We start from the raw sequence: 19,019 nt of genomic DNA, 5'->3' as shown, positions 1-19,019 counted from the left end.
AAACTAAGTTTTACCCGCCAGTTTCGTATCCTCTTCAATCTGCTTGGAGTTTTCTCCAGTATTTGCAGAAATTCATGCGTTAATTCTGCAAGTAAAATTCAAAATAAAAGGTTAGGCCACAAAAAAAAGACAGCAGCAATTTATAGATCTATAAATATAAAATACAGAAAACTTACCACAATAACATTCTTAAATTTTTCCATGGTGGGTTCAGTTACTTTTGTAAAAGCTCTAATATTCACAACTTTAATATTTTCCAGCTAAATAACTTAAGTGTCAGATAACAGGAACCTAGTTAGACATGCCACTGTATATTTTACTGAAATCAAATGTTTTAAATGGGGCTTTTAATATACCAGCAACTGAACCCAATTTTTTTTTGGAAGACTACATTTTGAAAATAGCTTCAACTTGTCCCATTTTATAGCTTTGCCATTAATCATGGAGTGCTTGTGGAATATCTAGTAGGAGACATTCAGTTAAGATGGCACCATACTACTGTCAGTCAACCAGGAGATTAATGCAATTTTGGGAAGTTTTCCCACAAGGCTGCTTTTTGAATTTCACGCCAACGCGTGGAAGTGCTGGAAAAAAAGTGATGTGTATAATCTAGGAAAATGTAATTTTTTAGGATGGTTTTCTGTACAAAATACTCCCCATTCTCTAAAATAAAACAAAAGTTTTAAGGAGATAGTTTCTGCGCTCTGCTTGCAGCCCCATGTAAGCGTCATTTAGTCACAGGATATAGATTTCCACCCACCACTATTAAGAATGATTAGGGCGGGGAAAGGAGAAATATGCAGTGTGCATTATCAAGGGTTGTGGCAGCTCAGCACTCAAACACAGCACATCATTAGAAATTTACTGCACTGCTCTACAAAATAAAAGTCTGCAAATCTAGTTTTAGCAACAAATTCCCTACAAATTTACAACTAACCATCAAGTAATTCCAGAGTCACAGATGGATCCACATATTCCCACCAGTGTTTCCCATCTGTGGATACAGGTATCTCCCAGTTGGACCACTTGCAAGCCAGATGAATACACACGCATGCTATCACGGTAGGTTTGTACTGCAAGCAAAATGTTGTCAGGTGCAAACTGTAGTGGAGAATATTGGTGATCGGCGGATCATGGAAAAAAATACAAGAGACAAAAAAACAGGAATCTATTTAGTTGCGAGTAAAAAAAAGACATCAATATCTGCAGAAGGTGGGTCACACTTCCAGCACAAAGCTGAAAATGGGTTTACTTCAGATAGAGCATGGAAGAACATGGTGCAAATACACATGTCCCATCAACGGAGGCAGTATATACACCATTACACATTGGCTTAATGAAAATTGTGTGTCAAGCTACTATCCACCATGTTCCTTACTAGGCAGTTCTCAAACTTTAATAAGAAACCCCTTTCAGAATGTTTGCAAGACAAAAAAGTTTGTCCATAAAGAAATCAAAACATTTAATAATGGTGATAAACTATATTAAGCTTAGCAACATTTTTTCATTGGAAGTATATAATTATCTTGAGGTTTGCCCAGCCAGAAATGTACCAATTCCTTTCATCATCTGCAAACACACATTGAAGTTTAGAACAGCTAGCTGGTAAGGAAAATGCTTAAGCTCAAATATTTTTGTAAGTTCAGACATTAATTCAACAGAGATGTGATTTTAATTAAACCAATGTGCACTGGTTGTTTATACTTTTCTTTGAATGTGGGTATGCATAAAATCCAGTCCCTACAGACAGCAGCAAATTACAGGATCTTTTGCCGTTTCTATGTTTTCTCAATCCAATATTTTCCACAACTTCAGTGTGTTTTACAAGTTGTTAATGCCAATGGATCTGCTATCCGGTGGTATAGCTGCACTTGGCACCAGCAATATAATCTCAATTTAGGTAATAAAATTGAACAAAATGTTCGAGCCCTATTCCTTATAAATATGCTGTACAGCTAATTAAAATGAAACTTCAACAAATTTTTGCAACGATCTAACCTCCAACATTAACATTATTACCCACATTTAGTACCCCCAGTTAGTTTTAAGGGGCCACTGAATAATTTCCATTGAAACTGGAAGTACAACCCAACAACTTGCAGTTCTTAAAATGAGCTGTAATGTTTTAATCTGAAATCAAAATATTGTTAGCAATAATCAAGTAATTTTGGAAAAATGAAATTCTGCAATTCAACGAGAAGTGTAAAAATGTTAAATGCTTTCATACTTACCATGATGCTTGTGAATTCTAGGTTAAGTTTATCTCTTTGTAATCTTTAGTTGCTATTCAGGCTACCAATTTTTTTTTAGAGTTATGCACTCAGAATCGAGTTAATGTAACCAGAGAGCACCACTACACTTCTCATTGTGCATTTAACCCCTCAGTGCCCAAAACACCCTCGTACAGTACACCGCACTGCAAACAGAGAGGTACCATCACATCAGATGAAGGGACATTTCTCTGCTGCAACAAGGGCTTGAGACACGTGTTAGGGGGCCCTGCAGTAAGGGAAGCAATAGTGTGCCTGAAACTGTGCAACAAAGAGGGTCAGGATAACAACCTGTTGGTAGCCATGAAATAGGATGTCTGTGCCAAATCCTTGCTTGCTGTAATAAAAATAAAACAGAATTAGCTAAAAGGAAAATCTACAGATAAACATCAAGTATACTTGGGTATTGCACACTAAATTCAGTGGGTATAACCAATGTTCAGTATACTTTATTGGACACAACTGAAGTTCTGTATGTATACCTGTACTATATAAACAAAGACACTTACCTCTCACTAACTGGGTACATTTCACCACATCAGTATGAGGGTGTTCTATAGTAATCTCAAAACCTGTAAAGTTAAGTAACTTCAATTAACCCCAATTCATTTTCAAAGACAACACCACACACTAGGAAATTATATATTTTTATTAACAAAAAGATATGGGGGGGGGGGGGAAATCACAGGCCCGCAGAAACAGCAGACAACTGAACTGTAAGTAGTCAGTCTGATTAAAATTAAACATTTACAATTTTTTTTTTTTAAAAAAAAAAGGATATTAAAGTAAGGCAAATCGGAAAAAAGCCCACAGTATAGTATTCACTCTTTGAATGACATGCATTCTCTACACACTGTGGGGATACAATCTAGCTTGCTGGGCTCTGGGTAAATATGCTGCACACATGAAAGTAGCATAATTTTGCAGCCTGGCAATGTTGCACATGGTCCCACTTGTGCACTGCATCAAGACACAGGACTTGCAACATTGCACTAATTCATTCTCATTCAAAGCTACTAAACACGGACAGCTCTCCCAAACGATACCCAGGCTGGGCTTATGGGCTGAGATCATGATACTACCTACCTAATAGCATTGTGGGAGCATCTTCACTACTGTAGTTCAAGAAGGCCCACCACTACCTTCGAGGGCAATAAATATCAGCCTTACAAGTGATGCCCACATCCCTTATGAAAAAAATGATAAGCGTAGAATGCACATCATCTGAAGGCTGAAGACTCCATCGGGCAGGTAATCCTCCACACTCTACGAGGTCAGGAGTTGCACTCAGTGAATACATATGATTTATCATTAAGAGATTCTTCCAAAGGCTTGGAATTTGCTTTCATCAAGTTGCAGGAGGTGAACTTCAGATGTGTACAGAGAAAGATCTTCAGATCACGACATATTTGCTATGTGAAGGGAGAAAAGATGTAGTCAGGCCTGTTAATACCATGGCCAGATGTGGAACTCAGATGTACAAGTGGCAAGAACAATTCCCGCAACCAGGAGTGGATTATTCCCAACGTGGCAAATGGAATATAATGTGGAGAAATGTGAAGTTATCCACTTTGGTAAGAAAAATAGAAAAGCAGAGTATTTTTTAAATGGGGAGAGATTGGGAAATGTTGGTGTTCAGAGGGACATGGGTGTCCTTGTACACAAATCACAAAGTTAACATGCAGGTACAGCAAGCAATTAGGAAAGCAAATGGTATGTTGGCCTTTATTACAAGAGGATTTGAGTACAAGAGTAAAGACGTCTTACTGCAATTATATAGGGCCCTGGTGAGACCACACCTGGAGTATTGTGTACAATTTTGGTCTCCTTACCCAAGGAAGGATATACTTGCCATAGTGGGAGTGCAATGAAGGTTCACCAGGCTGATTCCTGGGATGGGGGGATTGTCCTATGAGGAGAGATCGAGTAAGACTAGGCCTATATTCTCTAGAGTTTAGAAGAATGAGGGGTGATCTCATTGAAACATACAAAATTCTTACAGGGCTTGACAGGGTAGATTCAGGGAGGATGTTTCCCCTGGCTGGGGAGTCTAGAACCAGGGGTCAGTCTCAGAATAAGGGGTCGGCCATTTACAACCAAGATGAGAACTTTCTTCACTCAGAGGGTGGTGAGACTTTGAAATTCTCTATCCCAGGGGATGTGGAGGCTCAGTCGTTGAGTATATTCAAGAAAGAGATCGATAGATTTTTGGATATTAAGGGAATCAAGGGATATGGGGATAATGCAGGAAAGTGGATTTGAGGTAGATGATCAGCCATGATCTTATTGCATGGCGGAGCAGGCACGAGGAGCCAAATGGCCTACTCCTGCTCCTATTTCTTATGTTCTTATCCTCTTCAGACTGCTGTTGCTTCTTTTGCTGACCACACCTTGCTGCCACAGAGGCCTAATTCCTCCAAGGGTTCCATGATGAAGCCTCTTTGTAAGGCAAAAGTTGTGCAGCTTGCAGCCATAATCCTCAAAACTATATGCAGGACACCCCAGACTTTCAGGCACCAGCAACATGCTAATATTGTGTCCAGTTATTATTCTGGTATGTGTATGGACCTTACTATAGTGTGTGTTTTCAGATACACCATGATGCTGTCATTAGCAATGGCTGCAAAGGTTAGCCCTGATCGACCAGAAGCTACCCCAAGACTTTGCCACTCTAGGTCAAACAGTGCTGGGAATGCAGACTACGTTAAAGTGAAACCATCGTGGGAGCTCCTAGAGAAGTCGGTATTCATCTGCATAATGTGGTGCAGTTATCTGCAAATCAGTTGCACATTGAATGTGTGGAATCCTTTCCTGTCAACGTCAGTAGAGACACTGTGGTTGTCAGTCAAAGCAGTCACCTTCACATTTGTCCAAGTGACAACAGACACAGCTTCCAACTCCAAATGAACCAACATGCTTAAAATCTTTCAGATGGAATGCCTTAAGGCTGGTGCCTTCCTATTCTACAATTGGCCTTTGGTTGGACAGGGGAAAGAAAACCAAGGTTCCTGCTCCTGTCCACTCTCTAGCTACCCATACTGGAAATTAACTTTGGATGAGAACAGGGCGAGACTTGACTTATGTCCCATGCAGTAGAATAGCCAGAAACTCACTGTGAATAATGGCGACTTGGGGAAATTACTGGTTGGTGACCAATGTCAGTGCAGACTACCCACAAAAAGGAGTCAGTGCCTTTGATAGAAGAGTGGAGAAAAATAAGAGAAAGGTAAGTCCCTTTGCCGAGTTCAGAACAAACTTTGTATTTCTGAAAGTTGTGCAGTGAAGACAAAGCAAGCGTATGTCAATTGGAAGGATCCTTTAAATATTTGAAGCCAGGTTCCCAAAATCTAGTCCAGCAGAACCATTCTGCTGAAAATAGGCCAATACTTGCAAGCTTCAAAACTGAAGGATGATCCAAAAGAAACACTACAAACAGCAATTATGGTAGTGTACAAAACAACCACTAAATAAATGGTTTTCCTCTGTGTACAAGAGCTAATACTGTTAACTGAGAAATAAAAACAAAGACTTGCATTGATATACCACCGTATCATTGATTAAGCATTTCACGTACAATGAATTACTTTCTCTGAAATGCACTGACTTATACAGACAAATGCAGTAGTAATTTTACACAAAGATCCCACAAACAGCAATGGGTGTAATCACAGCCTACAAAAACTGGAAGAAGCACCTAAGCAAAAACAATGCTGAAGGTCACAAATTTATTAAAAGGATCAGACTGTTCTCCCTCATACATTTCCTCCCCATAGATGAAAGCAAATCTGGTTTGTGTGTGGCAGCTGAATGAACTGAAAAGCAGAGCAGGGAAAATACAACACTAAAGGAAAAAGGTGTAATTTTAGTTAGAGCAGAAAATTCTCTTGAAGGAGCTCAACACATTTGGCTCGTCAAGGATTCACCCCATCGATAAGTTGTCAGTTCCATACACACGGTGTGGGTGAATGAGTGCTGTGGTCTAAACTGATAGGAGCCAGAAAAATAAAGACCAGTCAAAATGAGAAAAGAAAAATAGGAAAGAGGATTTAAGCAGTAAAAATTAGTTTTATCATAAAAGCTCAACAACAAAGTAGAAATAGAAAATATAACTTCATCCGCCAAAATGAATATATATATACCACCCAAGTACCCTGGCCACAGGGATAATTAGGACACCCAGTTTGACTTCTGGTTGCAAGAAGTTATAATTAGTTATAAGTTGCTACACCAATGACTGGGCAACTTGCCAAGCTTTGTTCAAAAGGCTTCGATGCTTCTTGAATAGCACCAGTGGGATTTTTTTCAGAATTGCATTATGGATAAAATCCTTCAATTTAAATTCCAAATATTTTTAAATCTTTGTAGGGCTCAAATCAGAAGATTAGCAGTGGGTTAGGGCAACACAGGAGGGAGTTGGAACTAATTGAGAACCAATGTTACTGGGCTCAGGAGGTACTCTGATGTGGTAAGAGATGCAGGAATGAAGGGCACCAGAGTGAATAGGGTGATGGAAGCAGGTGAACAGAGGTAATAGGGGCTTCACAGTAAGAGAGTCAACATGCCTCGCATCTCTTGCCATCCACCCTCAGCGAGAATTGGGATGGGAGGTAACAGTGGAGAGAGGCAGTGTCCAGAATACATGCATTTGTACTACCTGTTCAAAGGGAAGAAGCCTGTCAGCAATGGGGCGATAGGATCAGGAGCTAGTGGCAGGAATGTGAAAATGAGTAGTACAGCATGCGACAGGAACAAGGGGCATGCATCATGGAAGGCAAGACAGGGTGAGGGATTGGAAGCGAGCAGCCAAGTCCTGTAGGCCATATTTGCCATGCACCTGATGCCTGGAGATGCAGTTTCCAACCCCGAGCATCTTCTTTCCCACCATCTCTCTAACAAATGCAAAGAAGTTAGGAAAGAGCAGAGAGAGATTGGGGCAGAGATGATGAGGACACTTTAAAAGGTCAGAAGTATTAAGGAAAAAAGGACACTTCCCAATCCATGCTGGTATCTTCTGACTTGGAGCAAGAAATTTACAAGCATCTGAAAATTTCCAAGTTCCCTTTGCCAACAAATAATCTCTAGTTGACTTAAGGATCTAATACATCAATTAGTCTCTGTGGCCTTAAAGGGATAAGCCTCATTAAATACAAGTGCACTTTACCAGAATAATATTGTGCACCACATGGTAGAACACTCCTATTGTAAAACAATACATTATTCCACTTACTGTGAGAAACACTACAGGAGACCCATGAACAATAAAATAATAAATTTCTCTCCATCTCTATGCCATACACTATTCCTGTTCTGAGAGAGCATACAAGAAGTAGTCACTTAAAGTATTCATCCTACTCTGGAAACTTAATCAAAGGCAATTAAACTGAAATACTGTTGAGAATAAAAGCAGCCATTTAATCCGGATGGGACCAAACAAATCAACCAAAATTACTGTGGTCTTGACACAGGATATATGCACTATAACTCACCAAACTTACTTTGACAGTACCACCAAGCCCTTTGACCTCTACCAACAAGGACAACAGCTGCAAGATCATGGGAATGTCATTTCTAAGTCTCACAGTATCCTAACTTGATCATACACTACCATTCTTTCATCCTCTCTAGACCAAATCCCTGGAATTCCCCAACACCATAATGGGAGCACCAGCGGCACAGAAACTGCGATTGTTCAAGAGGAAGGTCCACCACCACCATTGCAGGGCAACTAGGGATGGGCAATAAATGCAGCTCAGAGTCATCCAGAAACCAAGAACAAAAAAATGTCTACATCAATCAGTAAGTGTAGAGATCATTGCTAAATGAAGCCTAACTTTCAATGACAACATGCAATTCAGAGAACAGGAAATAACATGCAAAACTAAGATTGAGAATATGTTCTTTAAAGTGTAAAACATTTCAACAGACTAGTCTATATTGCCTAAGCACCTATGAAGTTAAATGCCTTGTCCTTTAAAACACATTTTGTCGCTGTAATCTAGCCCTTACTCCAACTTACCCAAGGTTTGCAGTATTATACTTTCAAGTATGACCAGGTCTTGGGCCTGTTGAAGATATGCCTGAAGTTTAAAGAACATGTATTAGAAGCTAATTTGCATAGCGACTCAACAAATAAGCTCACACCTTTATGAACATTTTCCCTCAAGCAGCAGCCCCTTTGGTACAACAAATAGATATGGTGAAGGAATAGTTGTTTTGCAAAGTTACAATGTTAGATTTCTTTTTCTTTATTATTTAGCTAAATAAATGAAAAATTGGACTTGTACTCAGCTGGATTACTTTTATACTCAATTTGCTGATCAAGTATGGTTTGCTCATTAAAAACCCAATTTTTAAAAATTACATTCATATCCTAAATGTCACTTTGCCATATTATTTACAACTTACATCACTCTTAACATCTAGTGGCGGTTCTTGAGGGTTCAAGCAGGCATGTACCACCTTTATAACATGCTCAAGTTTACGCGGCTGTTCCTCTACTTTTGCAGCCAAGAACAAAGCAGCAGGTGAAATTATCTGTTAAGAATTTTCAACAATGTTAAATGCTTGAATAAAAATACTAATTAGTATCTATCAAAAAAACATCAGCAAAATTGAGATTCAATCTTATTACGTTAGCTAACTACCTAAACAGTACTGTGCGCTTCCATCAACTATGCTTAAAATTTGACTGCTCTCAAATCAAACACGAATTTGAAAAGTATAGGTTAATAGATAGCATTGCTCCCAAATCCGAGCTAGTATATAATATGGTAGAGAGTTTATATTTTCACCTAGTGCAGTTTTAACAGCTTGCTATTATCGTGTGATATGCAGCACCTAGTGGTATTTAGAAAAAAAGCCATGTTGTCTTGGAGCATAAATTTTGAACACCATTAAGTTACAGGCAAGTAAGAGTGCAGTTATTTCAATTCCTGCACTGCTTTTCTAGATGACATCATAACTGAGTCTCAATACTCAGATTGATCCAACATCTATATTGATGCCAATTTAAACTGGCAAAGATCATCTTTTGCCATCATATTAAATAAAATTCAATCTCGATGCAACACGTCAGCCCAATGCATTTAAACTTTGCTTGATCAGCCGTACCTTGAACACGTGCTGAATGTTTTGAAGTCTTGTAATTTGTGATAGTAGGTAGGTAATCCAAACTGTTTTAACATAAAAGTGAACAAACGCCACACTCCTACTAATACTGATCTTGCATTCCTAAGAGGTATGGAGGAGTATGAAGTTTAATTCACTTACCAATGTACCCAAGTCAATTTTAAAATCATCTATCCAGTGGCAAAGTTACACATTTTTTAAGCCATGCCAGGTCAGAAAATGCAAGGAAGAAGCTGGGAGGAAGTTTTACATATGGAGGTGGAGCATCTTCACAGGAGTACAACTACACCTATGTTACTCAACTTAATATTCTCATTTACTCCACCTCCACAAACCAAAAGTATACCATAGTGCAGAAACTGGCTGTGGGGTTCTGAAGACCTAGATCTTCAACGTGGCTTTCAGCACAGCTGTAAAATTAAATAATGATTAATATGCACGTCAGGTATTTGCCTTCATTGGAGACGTCAGAAGAAACCTCAATCCAGTTTGAGAAGTGGCTGTCTAGTTCTACCCTGGAAGCAGACAACATAAAATGCACTCTACCATTCAATTTGCCAATGTTTCTTTACAATGGATTTACCGGAATTCCTTTCCCCATAAAAGCCAATCCATCATTTAAAATCATATTTATATTAGTATCCATCAGGATCTGCAGTTCAGACTGAAGTAGTTAATTACTGAGCTTGTGAATAAAAGTAACAAAATATTTACCCCTACCCGAAGAACAGACACACACTCTGGCTGCTTTATCCTTTATTCCAGGTTTGTACTGGTTAAAATTGATGCATGTTCTCGGGGCTGGAAAAGTCCCTTCTCAAGCTTGCCGATAATTCAGGCACCAAGCATTAAATACCCTAGTGGCACATTTCAGACAAAGCATTTGTACATTTAAGCAACGTCCTAGGTTCTACTTTTAATCCAATTTCTGAAGTATGGCTTCATAAATTATTATCTATTTCCCCCACCCCAAATTACAAGCCATAATAAATTGAAAACAAGTCCCAGCGTTAATATAACTGGCATAGCAGATGGTCTCAAAATATATCATCCAAGGTACAAAAAACAGAAACCCCATGTCATATGTAGTGTTGTGCTTCCTTCTTGTACTTATATATTCTGGATTCTTATGCACAATACATTATGGCTTTTTAGTCAATGAAGAGAAAAACCATTTTTCATGCAGTTACTGTTTCCATTCATAATGGTCTTATTTACATCAGGTTTTAATAAAGTTAAATGCTGTATCTTTAGCAAATTCATTAGTTTCTATTCTATTTCTTCACTTGAATGTAATTCAATCTCCACAAACCCTACAATCTATCGAAACAAGGTCAAAAGTAGAACTTAGGACATTAAATGTACAAAAGCTTTTGCCAAGAAGCCCCAATAGAGCTTCTTGACTAAGGCATGACAAAGTACTGCTTTCAGAGGAGATGTTACACCAAGGCCTCTCATACCTGTTCTGGTAGGCGGGGCTTCAGTTTAAAGTCACATTCAAATGCTGTCCAGAGCACCAGAAGATCCCACTATCCACGAGAGAGTTCTCCTGGTGCCCTGGCCAACACTGCTCCCTCAACCAACACGACACAAAGTATTGACCAGTTATTCATCTCATTTGCTGTTTGTGGGACTGTGCGCGCACTGGCTGTCGCATTTGCCTACATAACAACTGTGAAGCACTCAAGAGACATCCCAAGGACATAACACACTATTAATGCAAGTTCTTTCCATCAGGATTTGGTACTAAGCAGGGATCGCCTTACTAAGGAAGCCACCCCACATCCCAACCACTGTACACAAGAGCCACATTCTGAACCACCCTTCACTTACCAACTGCAGACAAGACCATTTATCAATTGTAGGCTAAGTTGAAACAAACAAAATAAACTCCAAAGCGCAGATTAAACACAATTTGGGAGCAGAAAGGGAAGGGAAATTTTATGTGGAGATTGAGCGTTTGTCATAAGTGTCTGTTGATGCATGTATTCTAATAACCTGGGTGCTAGATCCTGAGTAAGCTTTAACTGCAGCTAGAATTCACACCCTAATACATTTCCTTCACAATTCCAAAATACAAACCATTTTCATTTGGCACTGTAGATTTTTGAAGCAGAAACTTTCAACAGTAATAAGGTATCCACCACGGAGGGAAAAACATCTTGCACAATCAGGCTAGCCTTCTCAAGAGCCAAGCTCTCAAGTATAGCATGCTAAAAACAATGCCAAATTTGGCTTTTTCTCTGTTATAACATATCCCATATGTATGTGATCTGTATGGGTCAACTGGCATTCAGCCACATCCAAGGATTTCTTGGCCAGTCTGGGGTTCTAAGACAACTGCCTTTTACTCTTCTGCAAACATGAATGATCTTGGGTGCAACATAAGAGGCAAATGAGGTTTGCCATCAAATTCTATACCTAAACTATCCACGCCTGCAACAAAATAGTCAGCTTCTCGTCTGAAATGTAGTCATAATATCCCTTGCTGGAAAACCCCACCTGTCAAAAGAGCTGAGCTGTCTCCTGATAGTGTGTCTGTTGGTGCAGCCGAACTGTCCCTCCTCAGAGCATCCACAGCGACATTCTGCACGCCTTCAAGCTGTTGAGCAGAAAGGACTGAAGTTGTGACACAATTGCCATATCTGCATGGTAGCGAGACAAAAGTCAGGAATAAGTCACATCCTGCTTGTTTGCATATCTCATTAGGTGGTATCATCTATACAAACTCTCCCTAATATGCTGATCTGATCATAGGAGAATAGAGCTAACGAAGATTTTGGAGCTCAAGTCTATTTGTGTGCCAAGAAGAATGTGGCTGAGCAAAGATGTGTGCTCTTGCTCCTTGCACATGGGCAGCTCGTGCCGTGAGGTCATCCCGGTGATAGACAGGGCATGTACAGCCACAATCTGCTCAATATATTTGTCTCAAGACCATCCTCTTCAGGGATCAACTACCTCCTGTTTGATTGGTGGCCTCTGAATCAAAGGGAATCATAGCACCACTGCACAAAATAGTTCCAATGGCATTAAACAGTCTTTCACCAATCGCATGATAAAAGTTTGCTCATCAACCCCAGGACCGAAAGTTTCTCGACAAGAAACTGTCCTGAGAAAGTTATTGCTTCAAACCTTGAGGGAGGTTCTGAAGTGTAAGATACCAATCTCATTTAGAACATTCATTGAGCATATAAACTTTTATTGCAATTGTGCAGTTCTTTCAACTTCTCACTGGGAAAGTAACGGGTTTGTCCTGAAAGGATGATTTATAATACTTAACCAGAAGATGGACTGCAGCACAGAAGTCCAGGACAGTTGAACAATAAGACTTCTTCAGTAGGTAGTGGGTCTCTGGACAGTTTGTCAGGCCTGTGTAACACCCAAGTTCTCTCAAACCATTCTGGTAGATGTCCACATAAGTACTGGAAGTGGAACACATGGAATGCAGCAAGATCCACAAAAGCCATGATAGAATCTCTAGTTGTGGCAGACTTCTCTGGGACTTGGACCAAATAAAGGTATTCTGATTATGAGGAGGAACCAGTACATAAAATGAGGAACCTCATATTTCTTGCCCCATTAAAAAGGACATTGCTATAGGTATATAAGTCATTTGCATTGCTAACTTAAAGCCAATGCCAATCAATCGCTACACAAGCTATGGCAGCATCTGGATCAACTGATAATTGTGCTATTCAAGCACATCGACTCCAATACATTAATCTTTGGTTTTGTGCCAGACAGCTACACAGCAACTGTATAGCCTAGAAGTTGGGTAACTTGGTGACAGGAAATGTAGGAACATGGGTAGACCCTAATGCATTCCCACCAACTGAGTCAGTGAAGAATGAGACTCGAACAGGTAACATTGTGGTCTGTTCTTGAACATAAATTCTCTTTCTCGCTGACTGTATATTTCTTCAGTGAACTGGAATTCAATGTCACCTCTTCAAGAATCATCAAGGGAAGCCATTTTGATCCGAAGGATTTCCTTCCAGCAAATCTAGTACTTATGCCAGATCCTGCTGCCAAGTTTACAATAGGCTGCACAACTCTGGAAATTGTGTTGCACTGATTGAAATGCAGACAAATGTTATGACAATCCAAGGACAGGTCCACAAAGATTGCAGATCTTGAATCCAGGTGTCAAAGACAACTTAACCAGGGTGAAAAATAACCCATCTTGATCAATCAACTTTGAACATGAAAACAAAGAAAGATGCTTCAGGTGGAAAGAGTACTTAGTATATTAAAAATACAAACTTCAGAAACTTTTCTGTAGAATGAAGTGAAATGCCATTGAAAACTGGAGAAAAATCAGTGCGCGCTGTGGTTCATAAAGGATTCCTTATATACAATGGTGATGGGAATGGCCATCTGGTTAACATAGCCCCAATCTCCAAGGAACCTCAAGTCATTTTTCCCATCTGATGGCAGAGTACTTGCATGTTTACATAAAATGGGGTAAAGTCTGCCTATTTGGTTTCAGGTGCAGCTTAAGATATAAATATTGGATTCTGCCAACATATTTACACACTGGCACTAGGTAATTTTCTGTCTCCTTGAGCCATTGGGTTTTCAGCTCAAGCATTGAAATAAATAGCAATTTTTATAATAAAATACTTGCATTTATAGAACACCATATCACACTGAAATGTCTCATAGCGCTTCACAGAACAAATTACTTATGAATTAGTGACTCTTGTACACAAATTACAAAAAGGTTATTGGCATTTACTTTTCTTGCATTTAACCAAAATAAAATACTTAAAAAAGATTTAAAAATTCTTATCCGGTTTCCTGACCCCATTCTTAGTATTTTTTTAGTTGTTTCTGCCTATTCTCTCTCTTTTTAAAAAAAAAAAATGATGATTTTTACCTTCCTTCTGGTTATCTGTCCATTTGAAAGACCATTTTTTTCAGCTAGTCAGAAGACCAGAATGTATTACAAATACGACATGATCAATCTTTAACATAAAACTGTGCCAAGCACAGGAGCAACTCTGCTGTGTGTGTATACTTGACAGCAACCAGAATAGTAAACTTATTCACAACACGATGATTAATTCACAGGACTAAAATGCATGTTGCATGACCATAAACTGACACCATACTGATCTGTTAATTTAAAAAAACCTAAAAATATACTCTTAACATACACAAATGGGTGTTTGGTGGTGACAACTTGTAAAAAGCTTGTATAAGCAGCTTTTGCTGTGTGGATGCACTGTGCAGTAGGCACATGTCTTTTAAAAGCATGTGCCTACTTTTAAAAGCATTCACTCATCCATGTACTGCTTTTAATTTTGTAAACTATGAGCCTGCAAAGGGCTCAAAGCTCAGGAATTTACTCCCAATTTTGTTGATTCACGATATTCTATACTCTATTACAGTACTTGCAAACGAAACACATGGAAAATTGAGCATTTTTTTTAAATTGGTACTTAAGCAAAACCAACATTCACTCCTTGCATGCATATGGTGCCCAACTGTTACAAACTAAGATTTTATGATTTGTGCAGTGTACACTATAAATCTGAAGTCATGACAAAACTATTTCAATGTTCAGAGTAAAATATACTCCACAGGGGCATACTAGAAGCATACACTAGGAATTATTATTGCCAAATAACACAAGACTCTAATATTTTTAAAAGTGACAAACTGCAAAGTCAAAGTATTAGTTGCAAAACTAAAGATGCAATTAACCAGAGATATCAGACTCAAAAATTTCCAATGTTGTCACTAGATCTTTCAATATCAGGCCTACAAATGATTAATCAATAGTGCTACCTCATTCTGCTCAGCAGTAAAAAAAAATTAAATAAATACCACTTACATTTCTATGAAACCTTGTGAAAGAATGTTGCATATAAAATCTGTGCATATAAACAATTGCAGTGTTGATAGTCAATTGAGAGCTAAAATGTGTGTCAAGGAAAGTGTACCCTAGAGACATTAAAAAAGCATGTTAAAACTTTTTGCTTAAAATTTAATCAAAATGAGGCATTGATAAAAAATATATAATTCAATGGAAAATAAAGAATTTTAGACCAGAAAAACTCAACTTCATCACAGGTGCAAATCAACAGAAAGGAGCCGTTTTGCACGCTTGAACTTGAATTTTACACCATCTCTTTGAATGGCACTGTTTACAATCCTAAAGGAAAATCCCCAGCGTGATTGTGGCAGTCTCAGATTTATTCTGCCAATTTCTCTGGAATGTAAAAAGCTCAATCAACAAACTTACTCTGGGTGGCCTGGGTTGCTAACCCACACTACCATTATAAAGTTCCTTTTACATAATTTATGCAATGGATCCACGCAGGCCCACCGCCCCCATTATGATTCTAACATACATAATGGATTAGTTCAGTGGCAATGAAATAAGCTCCCGTGGAAACTGACCAGCACATTAGCCCGGAATTGCGGTCAACAGCAAATGAACAGCGTTCACTGTTATTACCCCATTGAAATATCCTAACGTGGAAATCTTGAAGTTGCAGTCCGTAATTCACTGCTCCTCCACAGGCTGCACCGTGCCCCCAAACCCGACAATCAGTGTAATCTGTCAAATCATAGAAACTGACAAAAAACTCCGGCTCTTCTGTTGCACCTTCCGTGGCAATACCGCTGTTAAATACTGTACCCCATTAAAAGTTAGACCCTTTGGATTAGACATAACTGGTGTTTTAAGAGTGTATTGACTGCTAAACAAAGGTTATGGCCCTGAAAATCTAATTTTAATTTTTTGCAGTGTCAAATTTATCCATTTAATAAAAATTATTTTTTTAAAGGAACTTGAGAAAGTTTAATTTTTTTAAAAGTTTGTTCATCTTTATTTCAGGTTTGTCTTTTCCCCATTTGAGAGCACCAATCTTTGTTTTGCTCTCTAACATATTTAAAAAGTTAGAATCAAAAGGAGCTTACCCCACTTCCAGATTCGCTGTCTTGAGAATTCTGCGTTTTGATTGGCTGCTTAAGACAGCCTTTTCACACCACAGCAGCTCGTCACTGGGAATCCCCATTAACTTGCATTAATTTCAATTACACGTCGGAAAAACCGAACTTCTCGCCACAGAGACCACGAGATCTTTATGGGACGCTTACTTCAGGGCCAGTGGCGAACGCCTTTGCTTTGCCGCTGACCACAAATTACGGGCCAATAATTAATTCTTAGCTGGGAGTGGCTAGCAAGACACATTAGACATTAAGAGCCTGCCTATGAAACAATCTAGGTCCTTGGATTGGACAGAAATCTCTATTTAAAGGAACAGGAAAAGAAAGCCATCAGAAAGAATGTATAGTGCCACTTATTATCTTAGTCATTACAGCATTATGATATACCCCATTTTTAAAAAATTACCTGCAGTTGTGCAGCAATGAGAATGCATTATGATAAAGGAGACCCCCACAATCTGTACCCCTTGAGATGCTCTTGTAGCAATGAGCTCAGGCAGGAATGGGGAATAAACTTAAGTATTCAGATCTTGAAATGGGCAAGCCAGCTCAAAGTTTCAAAATCAATTTATGGAAAGCATATTATGCAGATATACAAATTCTAGCACTATGAAAGCAAAGGGACATCAGAACACACATCATAATCTTGTCCATCAAAATTTGGCAGGAACTATGTTGGGATTTGCAATCCCTGCTGACCATACCACATTGTTAATAACCATGTCACTAAAATTAAACGTTACAATTAAATATTATTTAAATATACTCTTATGTAATTTGTTTTTAAATATGCTGCTTTAGATGAAAACAGAGCCAGCCAGTCACCTTTACTTAGCTACAGATCGCTTTGGCCAATATTATGAAACATTACTCACAGATTAACAGTCAGTAGGCACCTAATTTTTCATGGGCTATATCATTAACAGCAGCAGGGTTGATTTCTTTTAAATTAACCATGGGGAAAGAGCAGGGGAGTGGGATTAATTGAAATAAAAACAGAAAAGGCTGGAAATACTCAGCAAGTCAGGCAGCATCTGTGGAGAGAGAAGCAGAGTTAACATTAACTCTTTCTCTCTCCACAGATGCTGCCTGACCTGCTGAGTATTTCCAGCATTTTCTGTTTGTATTTCAGATTTCCAGCATCTGCAGTATCTTGCTTTTGTATTAGTGGGATTAATTGCATAGCTCTACCAAAGAGCCAGCACCGGAATGATGGGTCAAATTGGCCTCCTTCTGTGCTGTATCATTCTACCATGTTAAATCATCTCATACCATATCTGCGGCATAGACAGTTATATTTTACATTTTTCTCTTATGGGACAGATAGGCAATAGTGATACAAGATAGGTGGCATCGCATGATTAGCAGAACAGTAGTTTTTCCCATTCTGCTAAATGCTCCTCTAATTCATTTAAAAATAACGTAATACTGCCTGATGTGCGTCACTAATGCAGAAGCCCTCAGGGTCTTTGTTACAACCCCACAATAGTCCTTCACGTTCTAAATTACAATAACAAATCTACACCTTTAGGCAGATTCGAGTAAGCAACTCAAAAAGCTCAGATTAAACACAAACTATGTTCAGTATGTGACATCTGAACGGCCAATTGATGGGTCACTTAATTTTGATCGCTCACCGGGTATCCATCGTCGAAATGTCCCAGGAAACAATTACTTCCCTCTCCTCCCCCACCCACCAGATACACAATCATAACCTTCACGGTACAACTTTGCATGAATTCCCACTTTACATCATCAACGAGTCTGCAAACATACAGGCGTAAGTGAACTCGCGCGGATGCTTCCTCGGAGCCACGAGGTTAGATCACTTTAAAGTGTGGCGCGGTGAGCAGCATTATTGCCGGTCTGGTCCCGGCAGCCATGTTGTCTTTTGTGCCCTGCTGCACCACCTGTTCCAGTTCCAGCCTGCGGGGCCCTGCACGCAATTTTTCCAATGAGCCGAGTTGAAGAGTGGAGAAAAAAAGGGTCCATTTTGCACTCGGGAGGCAATTCTTTCCCCCCCCCCCCTTAAAAAAAAATCTTAACCTAACCGCCCTCCCCACCGCTTCGCCGCCACGAAAACATTCGTTTCCCCGGCGCGATGCCAGGTGCCGCCAAAAACGCCGACCGCAAAAAGCGCGTTGGGCCCTGAGCCTAGGCCTCTCAGCCTGAGCTTTCGCCGCGTCGCTAACCGTCTGAACGCTGATGAATTCTCCAGCAAACGGACCCCCGGGGTGGGAGAGAGAGAAGGGGGGAGGAAAATGCAGCCCCTCCCGCTCGGCTACTTTTACTCACTGCCCCGGCTCCCCCGGCCGGGCCCGCCCGGCGCCGCCATGTCAGGGCCTCACGCTCCCTTCCCTTCCCCCCATCGCCGACATTTCTAGATTTTTTTTTTTAAATCTCTTCGACGGGGGAAAGGATACACGTTGAGCCGCTGCCCCATGTCCTGGACCAGGTTGGCGGCCTGCTGCCGGTACGAGAGCTCCTTGTCGATGTCGATGCTGCAGCGCCGCGACGGCGTGCTCTCCAGCTGCTCCCGGGTGAAGTACCATTTCGTCGATGCGGCTGAAGCTGCCATTTACCCGACCCCACTGCGCGCACGCGTGCTGCCGCTGCCTGCGTCTGCGCGTACAACCACCGGAAGTCAGGTCGCCAGCCCAT

The 19,019-nt window shown here is 39.9% G+C and overlaps 1 protein-coding gene across 4 annotated transcripts in view; it reads right to left on the bottom strand.

The window, feature by feature from the left end:
* Window positions 1-19,019, bottom strand: part of ccnt2a (cyclin T2a) — a 24,802-nt gene extending 5,783 nt beyond the window's left edge. Inside the window, exons 1-8 of one of the 4 annotated variants that reach the window (XM_085986601.1) lie at window positions 18,782-18,995; window positions 15,238-15,319; window positions 8,676-8,804; window positions 8,287-8,347; window positions 2,780-2,842; window positions 2,562-2,607; window positions 938-1,101; window positions 15-85 (exon numbers count right to left, since the gene is read on the bottom strand). In XM_085986601.1, coding sequence (XP_085842727.1) covers window positions 15-85; window positions 938-1,101; window positions 2,562-2,607; window positions 2,780-2,842; window positions 8,287-8,347; window positions 8,676-8,804; window positions 15,238-15,319; window positions 18,782-18,936 — 771 coding nt within the window. In that variant the 5' untranslated portion in view covers window positions 18,937-18,995. Of the gene's footprint in view, window positions 1-14; window positions 86-937; window positions 1,102-2,231; window positions 2,608-2,779; window positions 2,843-8,286; window positions 8,348-8,675; window positions 8,805-15,237; window positions 15,320-18,781 lie in introns of those variants that run through there. The other 3 variants (XM_085986600.1, XM_085986602.1, XR_015078207.1) reach the window with 3 other exon arrangements.

Source organism: Somniosus microcephalus, chromosome 4, assembly GCF_052327205.1.
Source record: "Somniosus microcephalus isolate GS21.2 chromosome 4, FLI_Smic_1.0, whole genome shotgun sequence".
NCBI classification, from domain to species: Eukaryota; Metazoa; Chordata; class Chondrichthyes; order Squaliformes; family Somniosidae; genus Somniosus; species Somniosus microcephalus.
Note: the sequence above shows the minus strand (reverse complement) of the source record. Positions and strands in the feature narration are given on the sequence as shown.